The 17,055-nt window shown below is 38.3% G+C and overlaps 1 protein-coding gene and 1 non-coding gene across 13 annotated transcripts in view; both read left to right on the forward strand.

Annotated features, from left to right (window-relative positions):
* DGKE (diacylglycerol kinase epsilon) overlaps positions 1 to 13,532 on the forward strand; it is a 35,470-nt gene extending 21,938 nt beyond the window's left edge. For 2 of the 12 annotated variants that reach the window (XR_010153350.1, XR_010153349.1), the window contains exons 8-13: positions 1,369 to 1,482; positions 3,449 to 3,520; positions 6,655 to 6,778; positions 7,002 to 7,113; positions 7,474 to 7,641; positions 7,850 to 13,532. Coding sequence is in view for 9 of the 12 variants with exons in the window: in XM_063799883.1 (XP_063655953.1) it covers positions 1,369 to 1,482; positions 3,449 to 3,520; positions 6,651 to 6,778; positions 7,002 to 7,113; positions 7,474 to 7,641; positions 9,337 to 9,363 (621 nt within the window). In the remaining 3 variants the exon portion in view is untranslated. Of the gene's footprint in view, positions 1 to 1,368; positions 1,483 to 3,448; positions 3,521 to 6,650; positions 6,779 to 7,001; positions 7,114 to 7,473 lie in introns of all 12 variants that reach the window. The other 10 variants (XM_063799883.1, XM_063799885.1, XM_009432878.4 and 7 more) reach the window with 8 other exon arrangements.
* A 2,494-nt stretch (positions 13,533 to 16,026) lies between these two features.
* Positions 16,027 to 16,133, forward strand: LOC112206219 (U6 spliceosomal RNA). The gene has a single exon (XR_002940403.1). It is a non-coding gene; the product is annotated as a U6 spliceosomal RNA (small nuclear RNA).
* Positions 16,134 to 17,055: the final 922 nt, after the last annotated feature.

Consider the following 17,055-nt stretch of genomic DNA (forward strand, 5'->3'; position numbering starts at 1 on the left):
GGCAAATTAATGTACATTGACATATTTTATTTAAAATAAGGTGTTTATGGGTTTTTTTTTTAAAGAACAACTGGGATTGAAAATTATATTTTGGCAGTGAAGGGACAGACATTTAGTTCCATAAGAGATGAACGGGAAAAGCATGAAAAGAACAAGTGACCAAATTTAGATTTAACCATCAAAAGGAGGAAGAGCGTCTTTGATTTGGAGGAGAAAGGTGCACTTGAGTAAAGTCAGAGTTTTTAGATGGCAGAAAGAGAGCATGAGAATTCATACCTTTCATACCTGAGGATCTCACTTTTTTCAGTGAGGCAAGAATCAAGATCATCTGAACATAACAAAGGCAAGGGAGCTGGTTATCAGGGACTTGAAGAGAGTGGTAAATTTTGAATTAAACCACTAGGGAATACAGGAAAGGAGTCATCTAAAGGGTTACTGTGTCCTATTAGCGATTGTGTCCAGCCATCCTTAGAAATAACTTTATAACAGGATCATAATTATAAGATTCTTACCAGCAATGTCCAGCAACCTGGAAATAGAGCAGAGAAAACAGTTTGGTTTAGAGAAGATTAGCAAGTAAGGCTGGCCGGGCGCGGTGGCTCACGCCTGTAATCCCAGCACTTTGGGAGGCAGAGGCAGGCGAATCACGAGATCAGGAGCTCGAGACCAGCCTGGCCAACATGGTGAAACCCCATCTCTACTAAAAATACAAAAATATTAGCCGGCATGGTGGCGGGCGCCTGTAATCCCAGCTACTCAGGAGGCTGAGGCAGGAGAATTGCTTGAACCCGGGAGGCAGAGGTTGCAGAGAGCCGAGATCGCGCCACTGCATTCCAGCCCGGGCGACAGTCCGAGACTCCATCTCAAAAAAAAAAAAAGGCTAAATTGAGAAGAGGTCAAGGGTGTGTTGGAACAAAGGATGGTGTTGAGTACAGTCATTGAAATGATTGACCTTGGAATCCAGGCCGCATTGGGAAGTAAGATAAATTAAGGTGAGACCAGTAGCCTGGGTTGGGACTAATAGAAGCTGAGAGCTTGGAGACTGTGATAAATGTAAAGAGCAAATGTAATGGGAACACAGGCATGAAAAGCCTGGAAGCATCAAGTAGAGCCATTCTAGATGGTAAAGTCTGAGGTGTAGCATATAAAACAGAAATGGAAGATGAGATTCACATCTGTAGTTATCAGCCTTAAATGGAAGCTTTATTTCTGGTAACTTCACTGGACAGTATAAAATAGCCATGTGAAAAGTAAATGCAGAAAGCATCTCCATTGTCAAAAGAACACAAAGACTAAGATGGACATCTAATTATGACTCAAGCTTAGGTGGAACCATAGTCTGTTGCTTATTCTTACCCTTTCTCACAGGAATTCACAATGAACAACTATTTTTCTGTTGGACCTGATGCTCTCATGGCTCTCAATTTTCATGCTCATCGTGAGAAGGCACCATCTCTGTTTTCTAGCAGAATTCTTAATAAGGTGTGTTGGATAAAATAACATTTCCTGCTTATCACCGAAGGTACAGTAAAAATCAATAGTTCAATTATATTTAGCACTCCTAGATTCAGATTTAACTAACTTACAGAAATATTTACCTGCTCTGTTTTGTGTAGGGTTGTCAAATTAGATCTTTTTTTTTTTAATTAGATCTTTAAATGTGCTTTATCAGGCCAGGCACAGTGGCTCATGCCTGTAATCCTAGCACTTTGGGAGGCGGAGGCAGGTGGATCACTTGAGGTCAGGAGTTCAAGACCAGCCTGGCCAACATGGTGAAACCCTGTCTCTACTAAAAATACAAATTTAGCCGGGCATGGTGGCAGGTGTCTGTAATCCCAGCCACTCGGGAGGCTGAGGTAGGAGAATCTCTTGAAACCAGGAGGCAAAAGTTGCAGTGAGCCGAGATCATACCACTGCACTCCAACTTGGGCAACAGAATGAAACTCCATCTCAAAAAACAAAACAAAACAACTTTATCAAAGTATTATATAACTCTAACAAATTTTTTAAATTCAAATTTGGGATGTTTTATAGCATATTTTGCTTAGATGGCAACTAAATGGAATATATGATAGTTTATCTTAAATGACAGCTAAAATTGAAAGGAAATTTTAGGCAGAATAAATTTTTGGTGAAGTCATTAATGGAAAAGTAGATTTCATTGGTTTGAAAAACCTCCAAAAGGCAGATGAGATAAAAGAGCAGCCTGTTTGCCACAGCTTTGAACTAAGGTCATCTCTGGTTTCTAGTATAGTTGATTCCGTTGATGGAATTTTGCTTAGGAATTTTTTTAATAACGTTTGGTGATTGACCAACAGGATATCAAAAATAAATGCATAGCAATTACATTCCTGGTTCTGTTTTACAAATATTTCAAATTTTGAAATAGTTCCCTTTTATTAATATAGTTACTAAGGTAATACGTATTACTATTTATACAATTGATAATTAACTCACTCCTTACATGAACCTTTTTGTATTCATAAGTGATTAGAAAATGTTAGATTAATACGCATTACTATTCTTAAGTAATCTGAAGTACTAGGAAAAAGTGGAATTTTCTAATTCGAATATTTTTCTTTATAAAATACAACTTTTTTGATAAATTGGAAGAAAACACCATTTAGAAAAAAATCACTTCTAGGCCGCACGTGGTGGCTCACACCTGTAATCCCAGCACTTTGAGAGGCCAAGGTGGGTAGATCACGAGGTCAGGAGATGGAGACCATCCTGGCCATCATGGTGAAACCCCATCTCTACTAAAAATACAAAAATTAGCCGGATGTGGTGGTGCACGCCTGTAGTCCCAGCTACTTTACTTGAGAGACTGAGTCAGGAGAAATCGCTTGAACCCAGGAGGCGGAGGTTGCAGTGGGCCGAGATCGCGCAGCTGCACTCCAGCCTGGTGACAGAGCAAGACTCCATCTCAAAAAAAAAAAAAAAAGAAAAAGAAAAAATCACTTCTATCCCACATTTCCCCTGAGAAAGAGGATAATTAAACTTAAATTGAATGGCCTGTATTATCATCTTCCAAAAAAGAAGGATGAGTAATATTTCATCTACTGTACCACAGTTCACCTAGAACTTTTAAACTATTAATAGCCTAAGAGAATAAAATGTAAAATACAAATGATGCCAAAAGTATCTGTAATATGTTAAAGGCATTTTTATTTTTACATTGTGTTTTGATTATAGATTTCCATTGCTGCTCCTAGTGGATTCCAATTTTACCCTTTAAAATTACTAGAATGGAGGTGTTGGATAGGGCCAGAGGTTGCACACCAAAAGTATCCCCTTTGGTTGCCCTTCTTTTCATCAGCATCTAGTCTACCATAAGGAGAATGTGTGCTTCAACATTCTTAAAGGGAGCTTTGATACAGCGTATTTTTTCTTATTGTTTACAGGGTTAGATTGTTTTAATATTATATTTTCTGTCCATTTTTCATAGGCGGTTTACTTATTCTATGGAACCAAAGATTGTTTAGTGCAAGAATGTAAAGATTTGAATAAAAAAGTTGAGGTAAGCTATTAACACTTTTTATTTTTTAAAGTTTTAGGTGGTCTCTGGATTATGAAGACTTTTTAAACAGAAATGCTAAACTTTGTTAATATATTTTGCCAGCATACATAGAGTATTTATTTGTGTGCCAGGCACTTTGCTACATGCTTTATACACATTGTCCCTCTAAATTCTCTCCACAATTCTATAAGGCATGTATTATATATTCACATTATGCAGAAAAGAAAACTATTTTAAATGAAGTAATTTGCCCAAATTCTCTCATTTAATGCCTAAATGCACATGTAATCAAGATGTGAACCCAGATTTATGTAAATCCAGTCTGTTTAACTATTAGGGTGAGTGGCCTCCATTCATACATGATAAATAATTTACAGTTACCTAATACAGTGCCTGACTCAACATAAAGACACAGAGGAAGTTTAAATGGAAAGTTTAATTCAGATTATTTTTGTCGGGTATCTTTCTTACATACCAAAATAAAAATGTATAAATACAAAAAAAAAAAATTAGCCAGGCGTGGTGGCGGGCGCCTGTAGTCTCAGCTACTTGGAAGGCTGAGGCAGGAGAATGGCGTGGACCCGGGAGGCGGAGCTTGCAGTGAGCCGAGATCGCGCCGCTGCACTCCAGCCTGGCGGACAGAGCAAGACTCCGTCTCAAAAAAAAATAATAAATAAAAAATAATAAAAATGTATAAATAGTAAAAATAGAATATTAATGATCGCTTATTGCAACAGCATCTCTGACATCATGATATGGCAGTCTTTTTTTTTTTTTTGAGATGGAGTCCCACTCTGTCGTCCAGGCTGGAGTGCAGTGGTGCCATCTCCGCTCACTGCAAGCTCTGTCTCCCTGGTTCACACCATTCTCCTGCCTCAGCCTCCCGAGTAGCTGGGATTACAGGCGCCCACCACTACGCCCGGCTAATTTTTTGTATTTTTAGTAAAGACGGGTTTCACGTGTTAGCCAGGATGTCTCGATCTCCTGACCTCGTGATCTGCCCGACTCAGCCTCCCAAAGTGCTGGGATTACAGGCGTAAGCCACCGCGCCCAGCCAGATATGGCAGTCTTATATGTATTCCTTGCTTGATTCCAAAAAGAATCTGTAATGGTTAATAGCAACAACAAAGACATTAATTCAGAGAAACCTAGAACTGATAAAATAAATAAAAAGAGATCATAAACAGTTTGGGAAAAGAGACAATGAGCAGGGAGTAAGGAGACTGATTATACATTAGTCAAGGAATAATGTTGCCGTTAGGCGTAATGTTTAGCTCAAAGTCTCTGGGCTGCCATGGCGTAGAAGTAAGCAAGATTTTCTGTTAAAAAGAGTGTTATGTTACTTTATCATATTTTATTTTTCCTAGGCTTTGATGGTAGAGTAAAGCATACAAGCATATAAAATAAAGACCTTTATTTTATTGTCTGACATTTTATTTATATAAAAATACAAATTATTTTTAATTATACAGAAATAAAATAAATTTTATTTATATACCTACAAAATAGTCATTGTCCTCGATACTGGAGGTAAACAGTGATAAATCCCTTGCTCTACATTTACAGTCTAGGGTGAAGAAAGATATTTAAGCCAGTCTGGGCACAGTGGCTCATGCCTGTAATCCCAGCACTTTGGGAGGCCAAGGTGGGAGGATTGCTTGAGGCAAGGAGACTAGCTTGGGCAACATAGTGAGACTCCACTTTTATAAAAAATAAAAATAGCTGAGCATAGTGGCATGTACCTGTGGTCCTAGCTGCTCAGAAGGCTGAGGGAGGCGGATCACTTGAACCCAGCAGGCGGAGGCTACAGTAAGCCATGATTGTACCACTGCACACCAGTCTGGGTGACAGATTGAGACCCTGTCTCCAAGAAGAAACCAAAAAGATATTTAAATCACATTGCAATGCAGTATGAGAAGTTATATAAGAAAAGCATGTGATCTTACAGGAATAAATAACTGCAATACGTAACCTAGGAGCTACAGAGACTAGGGAAAGTGGCAGTATAAGCAAGTCTTTCTGGAAGAAGTGACAAGCTGGAATCTGAAAATAAGTAAGAGTTAGCTTAAGAGAAGGAGGAGGGGAAGATTGCTGTAGGCTAAAAACAGCATCTGCAAAAGACCCAGAGGCATACATGGCATATTTGAGTGAGTTCAGGCTGGAGCATAGCTTTCAGGAAGGAAAGTGACAAGCGCTGAGGCTAGAGAGATGGACAGAAGTCAAATCACAGAGTGTCATATTTGCCTGGTATTGGAGCTTGTATTTCATCATGGGCATTGAAGGGTTAAAGTGAAGCCATTGAAGGGTGGTAATTAGAGGATGACATATTTGCATTTTTTAAGTGTCTATCCAACTGCTCTGTGAGGGATGCATAAGAAAGTAAAGCTAGAGGCAGATAGGCCAGATAGAAACATTTCAGGGAAGAAATGGTGAAGAGAGAGAAAGACATAGAAATAGCATCAACTGTTTTTAGTGATTAAGGGGATGTGGAGGGTAAAAAGTCAAAGAAATCAAAGATAACTGCCAGGTTTCTGGCTTAAACAACTGGGTTGGGGGTGAGTTAACCTACTTAACCAGGAAAGAGTAAGTAAGAGTTAGCTAAGAGAAGGAGGGGAAGATTGTTACTCTTTCCTGGTAAGTACATTGGGGAACAGGGAGCAAATTGCAGAAAAGTTGCTTGATCAATTTTTTACATAAGAGTTTTTGGTGCCAGTCCATGGACATGTTTTATAGGCAGTGGATAGATGGATCTGGCCCAGTTTACTTTCCTGAGAAGGAACATCCAGGGAAGTAGAGTCTGTGGTTCCCAGGAAGCAAAGGGAAAGAAGATTTTAGGAAAAGAGGAAGGGGGTCAGCAAGTGTCAGGTGCTACTGAAACAGCAAGTTAGGTAAGTCCTGAAAAAATCACGAGGCTCAACAAAAAGAACATTATTGTTGATGTTGATAGAAGCAGTTCTACTGAAGAGATAGAAAAGGGCCAATGAGAGGCCCTGAGTGAGAGGTAGGGAGCATCTTCTACATGTGCATCTCTCATATATAAGCACATTTATGAAAATAGATGTGAATTCTAAATGGATGTGTGTGGAAATTGTGTATCCTATAGTCACTATCTATTTGTATTTCTTTAAAGCTAGAACTGGATGGTGAGCGAGTAGCACTGCCCAGCTTGGAAGGTATTATAGTTCTGAACATCGGATACTGGGGCGGTGGCTGCAGACTATGGGAAGGGATGGGGGACGAGACTTACCCTCTAGCCAGGTATGTGTACATTTGTGGTCTGTTTTTTTATGTCACTATTTTATTTAAAGCAATCTCTTGTTTATAGACTTTAACATTTTTCCTCAAATTTTCTTTTTTGTGTATCTCATTAGTTATAAATATTTTTTAAGTTGATGGTCCAGCTGTGTTAAAAAGTAATTGCTCTAGCATAACTGATTTTTTATTGCATCATATAATCCATATTTTCTTTTTCCAATTTTAGGCATGACGATGGTCTGCTGGAAGTCGTTGGAGTATATGGGTCTTTCCACTGTGCTCAGATTCAAGTAAAACTGGCTAATCCTTTTCGAATAGGACAGGCACATACAGTGAGGGTAGGTGAAATATAGCTGTAACAGGCTAATTTGTCCCAATCCAATTCTAAGCTGTTGATATGTAAAATATACATGCTATACTTTTCTTTAAACAGTGGTTTATGGCTCATGCAGCTGGTCACTGTACACTAGGGGCTAGAGTGGGATGAGGAAGAAACAGAAACATGGCTCAAGATCCATGAGATAAAACGTTCACTTGAAAAAAGAATTCCTTAATCAATGAATAAAAACATATTCAGATTAATATTTTCTAAAAATGAAATGCATAAGGGTTAAGGGATTGTGGATGGTATTATTAAGGAAGACCTTTCTAAATTTTGGGGGACTGACTTTTAAACATTATTTGTTCCCTAATATCAGCTGATTTTGAAGTGCTCCATGATGCCAATGCAGGTGGATGGGGAGCCTTGGGCCCAAGGGCCCTGCACTGTCACCATAACTCACAAGACACATGCAATGATGTTATATTTCTCCGGAGAACAAACAGATGATGACATCTCTAGTACTTCGGATCAAGAAGATATAAAGGTGACTGAATAGATGGATGAGGGAGTGAAAACTTTGCATAGAATCCTCACGCAAGTAGATACATGTTCATCCAAAAGTATTAATAGAAATTCTCTATCAGCTATTCAGTCTTAATTTCACTAGTAGTATAATGGGTATACATTTTTGTAAATAGCGTCCCCAAACCAGCCAGCCTTCAGTTATTTACAAATGTTTGTTCTTTTTTCAGCAAAATACTTCAAATGAATAGTATTAACTTACGAAAAGTCACAAAAACTTACATGAGAGTGAAAATTTGTTATGACTGTTTTGAGAGTGGGACTCACTCTGAAGTATGTGCTGTCTCATTTCTTATTTTTGAACCATGCATATGATGGACACACAATGGATGGACACATTATATCTCCAACAAGGTGTGGGTGGAAAGATCAAATTAACCTGCTTTTTTGAAAGGAAATGATTACTGTCAAACCAGCATGGTTAATTGTGGGCATCCTCCTGCAGCATGCCTCTTAAGATTTTCTACAACCCAAACCAAGTGTATGTATTGATTTCTAGGAACCCCCAAAAGGAGAATAGTAAAAAAAGATCATACTTAAAATTTGTATTACAATTTTTATTTTAGGAACTTATTCAGACACGTAAATGTTGTTTAATTCTGTAGGTAACCATTTGAGCTGCAATTCAGGATCTTTTTTATAACACCAGTGTAGCCAAAAGAGAAACAGATAAGTGAATTGGTAAGAAATAAGATTCAGAGCACTTGGGATTGTAAGTTATAGGTTCTGAGCTGAACAGTTTATCAGCTGCTCTTTTTATTAAAAGACAGTGTCAACACTTCAAAAAACGTGCTTAAAGGAAACAACGGTGAGATTAATTGCTTAGAAAAAGCTCAAGGCTGACTGATAAGTTTTAAAAATTTGGTGGTCTTGTAGTATTTTGAAATACGGTAGTCTTTTAACAGAATTTCTCCTTAGGGAGGTAAGTGGACAGAAATCTTTGCTAAAATGTTTATATCATATTTATTTTAAAATGAGAGAGATATATTTTTAAATTATTTATTATTTACCTTGTGGTATGGTACCTGTGTTTAGTGTTTATGTTCTGTAGCTTTATTTAATAAGTTAAATTGATCACATAAATTCTGCTAGTCACAATCAGATAGAAATTTAGTCTATTAATTAAAATTCTAATTTAATTCTCCTGACAGAAATCTAGATATTCTTATTCTTCACAAATATTCCTCATTGTATTGAAAAATGAAGGAGGGCATGAAAAGCACTAGGGAACTACTTTTGGATAACTGAAAGCTTTGTTTCATTGTTTTATTTGCCCCTCAATTGCCACAAACTTACTGAAGGGCTAGTTTCATGGTTCCCATTAGAGGGTGCTTGTTCGCTGCTGTTGACCAGCCCAAGGGTCATGACCCACAGGTCGGCTGACCCAGAGGGCATCCAGCCTGGTGTTTTTCTGACACATGGCCCAGGCTTTGTGGTCTTTCATGACATTAATCTCTGAAAGATCAGAATGTATCCCCCAAAATACCATTAGCTGTCTTTGAGGGTCTATTATGAATCTGTCATCTGTGAATTGCCATAAACCTAAGTTTGCCTCACCTCAGGCCCAGACCATGTTTTCAAAGAGCAACTTAGTAATGTATACAGTAGTCAGTACATTTTATGAAATACTTTATTTTGCTAAATTAACCTCTTCCAGATCTCCTCGGGTGATCTTAAATTCTAGTCTTGAGAAACTTTGTGAGCAGATCTGTTTTCAGCTTCTTTATATACCTTTCATGGTAAGTAACCATGGCAGTGAGGATGGCAGAGTTGTTTTTTTTTTTTTTTAATGGGCCAATCATGTTCTGGGTATTATGAAGTTTATCCTTTCATTCATGATCAAAATTGTTAAAGACATCACATTTTATAAATACACTGTTAAATCCACTTTGCTGTAGGTTATAGTTTACCTGTTATATAATTCGTAGTGCTAATTGTAGTAGAAGCAAATCAATTTAGGATGTTGGAACGAAAATAATCGCAATAACTAATACAGTTTTTTAATTGTGAAAACTACAATTAAAAATTATAATTTTAATACCAACCATAATATTACATTGCATTTAGAACAGGCTTATGTAAAATGCCCTGATTTATCTAAATAAGTTGATTTTTTGGTTATTGTAATCTAGTAAGGTTTTTGCATCACTACTGGTCTGTCATGAAGTTTTTCTGCTGGCTTATTCACTTATTTAGACTTCATTTAGGGAAGCTATTTCAGAATACCATCTCATAAAATGTATCATTATCTTGTTTTTGCAAAATTCACTTACTTTTTGGGCACATTTACCCAGCATTTCAAATAAGTGTATAGGCATGTGCCTTGTTTAAGTACAATTTATAAGACTTCATGTTTGCAAGTTACATATTAGGGTAGTGATTGTTTATATTACCAGGGATTCTACACTTTACCAAAAAAATTGCCATAAGATTTTCCTGTTCCATTTTAAATTGTCTTGATATTTAAAAAAATAACTTCTACATTCTCAGGAAGAAATACATGAAGTAAATCATATCTCCATGTCTGTTTCCAGATTTCTCTCATCTTTTTACTATCCCAATACATTCCTAATTCCTATAAACGTAGTGGCTTAAATACTGAATACCTGGCAGCTCTTAAAGATCCCTTAGGCAGATGATGATAATTTTCAGTGTTTCGTCATGTTTAATAGAAATCAAACTGACTTGTGTTTTAAAATACAAGTTGTCTGCTAGTAAAGTTACATGATTTAGGTGTGTTTTAGGTTTTCTGCAACAATTAGCTGTGAACCCCTAATGTAGCTAAGTTTATACAAATTTTATAATCAAAATTATTTATTTTTATTTTTTTAGAGTATGTCAAAAACATATAGTGTTTGCTTTGTGAAATACATTTGCTTAGAGTTATAAAATATACTGTGACTCAGAAATTGTAAAGTCAGTTTGCGTTGTAAAAATGAATACTACCAGCATGTCAAAAGAAAAATAATTTACATTTGTAATATAAAGTAAAATTGTATTTAATATATTTATTGAATTTTAAATTTGCACTAACTTGAAAACTTTAAAGGTTATACTAATTTAACGATTAATGTGGACCCAAATACATAATTTGGCCAAAAAAGTCATTAGAATGGGTAATGGTTTTGTGTGGTTTTCCTTCAAAATGATAATATTGAAGCAAGAACCAGCATTTTATATTGATAATTTTTTAAATATTTCTACCCAGTTGAGGACAGTGGAATATAAGTAGATATATTTAAAATATCTAGATATTTAAAAAGAAAGAAAAGGTTGTTTATCCCAATCTGAATTCATTCTCAGCAACAAGACAGAAAAGGTGGTTTGGGTTTTGCTTTTAAACAGTGTCCCCCTGTCTTTTTCAATTTTTCCCTTGAAGCCTTTCTCTTGTTCTTCAGCGTACGCGCTGCAGGCTATCTGCAGCATCAGAATGCCTGGGCAGGCTGTTGAAAGTATGGATTCCTGAGCCCAACCCTTAACTTAATGATTCCCTGTCTCTGGAGATGCAACATAGAAATCTCTGTTTTTATTAACAAGCGCCTCAGGCGATTCTTAAGCATACTGAAATTTGAAAGCTTCTGGTCTGAACCTCATGTATTCACCTAGGGCTTTTGCTAGGTGGGATACCATGCCGAAAAATTGAATTAATTGTATGTTCTTAAAATTGTTTTTCTTCTACTCCACTGTCCTCTTCCCTCAAAATCACTTTTCTAAAAGAACTCTATGAAAAACTTATTTGTATCATACCCAAATTGATATATTTGTCTGAACTCTGTTACATAAAAATTGGTATGATTCATATGTGGAATCAGTTTTTGGACTGTGACCCATGCAGTGTTGGGGGACAAGGAGTTGCTTCAGGAGTTAGTGCAGTGCGCCTCCAAGGGGCAGTGAGCCATGGAGGCTCCTGCCTTCTCACTGCAGTCAATGCAGCCACACTTGTGTATACTGAGTGCTGCTTCAGATCTCAGTAGATAAAATAATTCCACATTTTAAATGATTCTGCTATTTTTTATAAAGGGTTTGAAAGCCACTACTATAATGACTTTGTCACCTAATTGATTTTCTACTAATTTTTACATATTCAGAAACTTCGTGTTTTTTTGGTGGACAGAATATTTTGGAGTTCTCTGTCGCTGTTTAGAATGTGGCCACTTGGCTGTCTCACAGTTTTTAAAGCTATTTTATTGAATAGTAAAGCAGTGAACTTAGCCTTTGTTCTTTGTGTTTCTAATTTAAGCATATAGTCTATTTAATTTTTGATATGTAAATACACATCCATACATATATATTTACCCATGTGGCCCTGTGTAGTCAGTGCATGAGGCTTGCATAGCCCAAAAAGGTACATTCCAGGGTTCTGGGGAAAGAATTTTAAAAGGCCATCCTCTAATACAGACGTTTATAAAACTTAAATGAAATGATTGAGCTTAACCATATGCAAGAAAGTCTGCAGAAAATAAATCACCTAGAAACTATAAATAGAAATGTGCTGCTGAGGCTGGGCACGGTGGCTCACACCTGTAATCCCAGCACTTGGGGGGCTAAGGGAGGTGTATCACCTGAGGTCAGGAGTTTGAGACAAGCCTGGTCAACATGGTGAAACGCCGTCTCTACTAAAAATAAAAAAAAAAATTAGGTACATTGGCACATGCCTTTAATCCCAGCTAATCAGGAGGCTGAGGCACGAGAATTGCTCGAACCCAGGCGGCAGAGCTTGCAGTGAGCAGAGATCACATGACTGCACTCCAGCCTGGGCAACACAGCAAGACTCCATCTCAAAAAAAAAAAAAAAGGCCGGGCATGGTGGCTCACGCCTGTAATCCCAGCACTTTGGGAGGCTGAGGCAGGTGGATCACAAGGTCAGGAGATCGAGACTATCCTGGCTAACACGGTGACACCCCGCCTCTACTAAAAATCCAAAAATTTAGCCGGGCATGGTGGCGGGCGCCTGTAGTCCCAGCTACTCGGGAGGCTGAGGCAGGAGAATGGCGTGAACCCGGGAGGCGGAGCTTGCAGGGAGGCGGAGCTTGCAGCAAGCCAAGATAGTGCCACTGCAGTGGGGCCTGGGCCAAAGAGTGAGACTCCGTCTCAAAAAAAAAAAAAGAAAGAAATGTGTTGCTGGTATCAGATATCAGACCAAGAACACTTCAGTCTCTCTAAGGATGCCCTGAGCTACCTCACTGTTAAAGGACGACATCAACACAATGCACTAAACAGGAAATAAGCTGTAATCTAGAGAATTTCCATTATGTGTTACTTTTTGGTGACTAACATGGAATGTTGAAAAGGAAGAGCTGGAAAGCTTAGTTGTTTTCCTTGTTCCTCTGACATTGTCCAGGCAAGAGGGCATCCTGATCAGATGAGTAGATTTGGCTGAGAAAAACCCTAGAGTAAGGCAGGCACTTTGTGGAGTTGGATGATGATGGCTCATAAAAACGTTTGTTCTCAGTCCAGTTCAGGGCTCTGCCAGCAGTCTTTCAGATTTGAACTGCTTAAACAAACCCTATAGATAAATTGGCACTCTGATTTGTAATTCTGTTTGTACAAGTTTAGAGCAGCCTAGCTCGAGTCCTCAACCCCAGTCCTCTTAGAAGTGAACTGATTGCACTGGATCCCTAAACCCACAATGTTGAGGACACATGTGATGACTCCACTTGCTCAGCCAGCTGGCCTCTTGCACTTTCCCCTGCCCACCACTTGTAACTACCACTTAATTACCTTGTGTTAATTGCTTTTGTTGTGTTGGGTCTGTATTTTTGTGGTCAGTGCCTGCAGGCAGAAATGTGAAAGCATTTGGTATGTTGAAGATACTTGCTTCTTTTTTAATAAAATTAAAAGTGCAGCACTTAAGTATGATACTGTGTAGTTTTTTGACACAACCATGAGATACAATAAGCAGCTTTGACTTAGTGTCCCAAAAAGTGGTTCTTGGTCTACAGCAGGGCAAACATATATGTGGCGAGTTCTGATCACATACTTTTAGACAGAAAGAATAAAAAATTCATATCGCATGGCTTTTGTAGCCTAAGAGCACAGAATCATACACATGTGTTAGGAGAAACATTCATTCTCACGCATATAAACTGGCTCCTGGCAGAGTAGAGCAGTAAGTGGGATCAAATAGGTGAATTCACCTTATTTTCAGTTGGTAGAGTATGGAAAAATGTATCACTTATTTGAAATACCTGAATGGAAACCCAGCCTCTACTACTGTAACTTAACACTGGGCAGTTACTTGTTCTTCCTGAGCCTCAAATTTTCTTTCTCTGTAAGAATGGGAATTAATGCCCACCTACGGGTTGCAAGTGCTTACAGGAGCTGGGCAAGCAACGAAGGTAAGAGTTGTAGAGACTTCGGTAAACTGGAGCACATGATTCCTGGGAAGCAGGCCTAGTGTAAACAATTTATTTTTCTAGAAAAGACAGAAGTTTAGAGTATATGAAATCTAATTTTTAAGTATTGGTTGGCAACTAATTGACTATCGTCTACCATAAGGTTATATGATAATTATTAGGGCAGGAGAGTGAATGCATCTTAATATGCATGGCAGAACTGTGTGTTTCCTTCCATCTGGATTTTCATAAAGCTTTCGGATCAGTAACGATCTGAAAAATGTACTGTGGCATGTAACATCTTTTATTCATTTTATTAGGCATTAGAGGAAGAATATTCTGTAGTCCTGCTTTATTCTGCCATCTTTACCTGGAAATCCATTTTTATAAAATTTTTGTAATAAAAATTCACTTGATCACTTGCCTGCTTTCTTTTAAACAGTGCCAAGCGTAATGCCCCTTGATAATTTACATATATGTGAACGTGGCTGTGATAGCTGCTGATGTTCACACATAGGCCATCTTACATGTAATGATTCCATGTTTGGACTTAAACAGCTTCACACATTTATTGTACAGTTAGGTGTCACATGCTTTTACTTTTTATTTTATAATCTGTATTTCTGTGAGGTAGACATTATTGGCTCCATGTTATATACATTGATAGCCCGGAGCTAGAGATTGAACCCAGGCCATCCTCCCCACTGCCTTTCATCATCAACACAACCACCACCAACAGTATTTTAAAAGTGTTAAATATTGGCAGACGTGTCATTGTTCTGAGCACTAGGACTAGGGCTTATGCGGCTGTCTGAGGAATTCCCTGTACAAGGAAACATCATATACCAAAAAGTTACTCATGGAAGGAGTTTGGAGATGATGAGCTAAAAGTATTACACATGGACTATTGTAAAAGAAAAAAAAGCAGGCACAATAAAATTTTAGAATGTACTTAAGAAGCAATTCGTGACTTGGGAAACCCCAAACCCAATGAGGATTTAGTGTTTCAATGACACAACATCAGAGGCAAGTATTCATAGAGTGGATACAGAAGCAAAATTAAGAAATGATTTGATTGGTTGCCTTTTTTGGCTTACTTTCTTGGAAAGTCCCCAGTCTCATGATCATGTTAGTTGGCTGCTTACGATTGGCTGAGGTTAAGTTTTGTATCTAACATAAGCATTTACCAAAAATGACCCAAGTTAAGTTTCATTTATGTTTACAGTTTAAGTAGGTTAGGGCTATTTTTAAGGCCTAGTTGGTTTGTTTGCTCAGGAATGTTTCAAGCCTAGTTTCCATTTTAATTTTGCTTTGACAGTTCCCCACTTTTAGTCACCCCGTCAGCAAGCTGAGAGTGTGACCAAATGGCATAGCATTACTCTCAGTTACCACTATTGACATAGTCTAGGAAGAAGAGTCAGATGTTTATCAATAGCTGCCCTAGGGCTCAGAGTCACCCTCGGGAATGACATAGTCCATGCTGGTTTCCTCCAGTTGTCTGATCCTTACGGCAATCTTTTGACTATGAGTGACTACTGGAAAGCACTTAAACATCCTTGAAAGGACCAGCCTCTGTGAATAACACCTGTAATCTCAGAACTTTGGAGGCCAGAGTAGGGGAATTGCTTGAGCAGGAGTTCAAGACCAGCTAGACAGTGTAACAAGACCCCATGTCTACAAAAAAAAAAAATTTTTTTTTAATTAGCTGGGCAGGGCTGGTTATGGAGGCTTACACCTGTAATCCCAGAATTGTGGGAGGCCAAGGCAGGCGGATTGCTAGAGCTCAGGAGTTTGAGACCAGCCTAAGCAACATATTGAAACCCCATCTCTACCAAAAATACAAAAAATTAGCCGGGCGTGGTGGCACACACCTCTGGTCCCAGCTGCTCGGGAGGCTGATGGAGGAGGATCACTTGAGCCTGAGAGGCAGAGGTTGCAGTGAGCCGAGATTGCGCCACAGCACTCCATCCTGGGTGACAGACTGAGACCTCATCTCAAAAAAATACAAATTAGTGCTCACTACAGCAGCACATATACTAAAATTGGAACAATACAGAGAAGGTTAGCATGGCCCCTGAACAAGGATGACATGCAAATTCATGAAATGTTCCATATTTTTACATAAAAAAGCAAGCTGAATCCTGATCACCTTGAGTACATGTCATCAGGGACCTCCTGAGGCTGTGTCCCGTGCCCATGCATGTCCTTAATCTTGGCAAAATAAACTTTCTAAATTGGAAAAAAAAAAATTAGCTGAGTGTGGTGATGCACACCTGTAGTCCCAGCTACTCAGGAGACGGAGGTGGGAGGATCACTTTTGTCCAGGAGTTCCAGGCTACAGTGAGGTAGCATTGCACCACTGTACTCCTGCCTGGGTCAAAGAGCACGACACTGTCGCTCAAAAATAAATTTTAAAAATTATTGAGAAAATACAATGCACTGTGTTGGGTAAGCCATTGTGTATGGGTACCCACTGTGTATGGGTAAACACAATAACTACAAGAAGAATAATAGCAAAGGATTGAAAAATAACCCTGAGTAAAGATTCCCAGGAGCCAAGATTTAACCAACTGAATAAATCAAGGGAGGCAGTGCTAATGAGATGAAAACCTTGTGTTCTTTAGGAACTTTTACATTTTGGGCAACAATATCAAATATAACAAACACTTAATGTTTTGTTAACATAAAAACACCGTAAGCTCCTCCCTGCTGAGCAGCTGAAGTGTCAGTAACTCCTACTTTGGGGTACTGCTGAGGTGAAATTATTCATCTCATATTGTACTGCTTGAAGAAAATTCGTAAGTATCACTAAAACTTTTTTCAAGAGTTGCTGAAATACTAATAAGCAATTTTTTCAATTCAGAGGCTCCCAGCTGAGGAAAAAGAGCTCTTACAAAAGAATGAAATCTGTAACCCTTGTATGATTGGGTCTGGAGATCACTCAGGAGGCTCATTTCTGAGGGCTCACTTTATGTACAAGTGACCTGAGGTTCAGAATTTGACTAACATTTAGAGTCATCTGGTCATTTTAGGTAGGACAT

This window comes from Pan troglodytes, chromosome 19 (genome assembly GCF_028858775.2).
Source record: "Pan troglodytes isolate AG18354 chromosome 19, NHGRI_mPanTro3-v2.0_pri, whole genome shotgun sequence".
Taxonomy (NCBI): Eukaryota; Metazoa; Chordata; class Mammalia; order Primates; family Hominidae; genus Pan; species Pan troglodytes.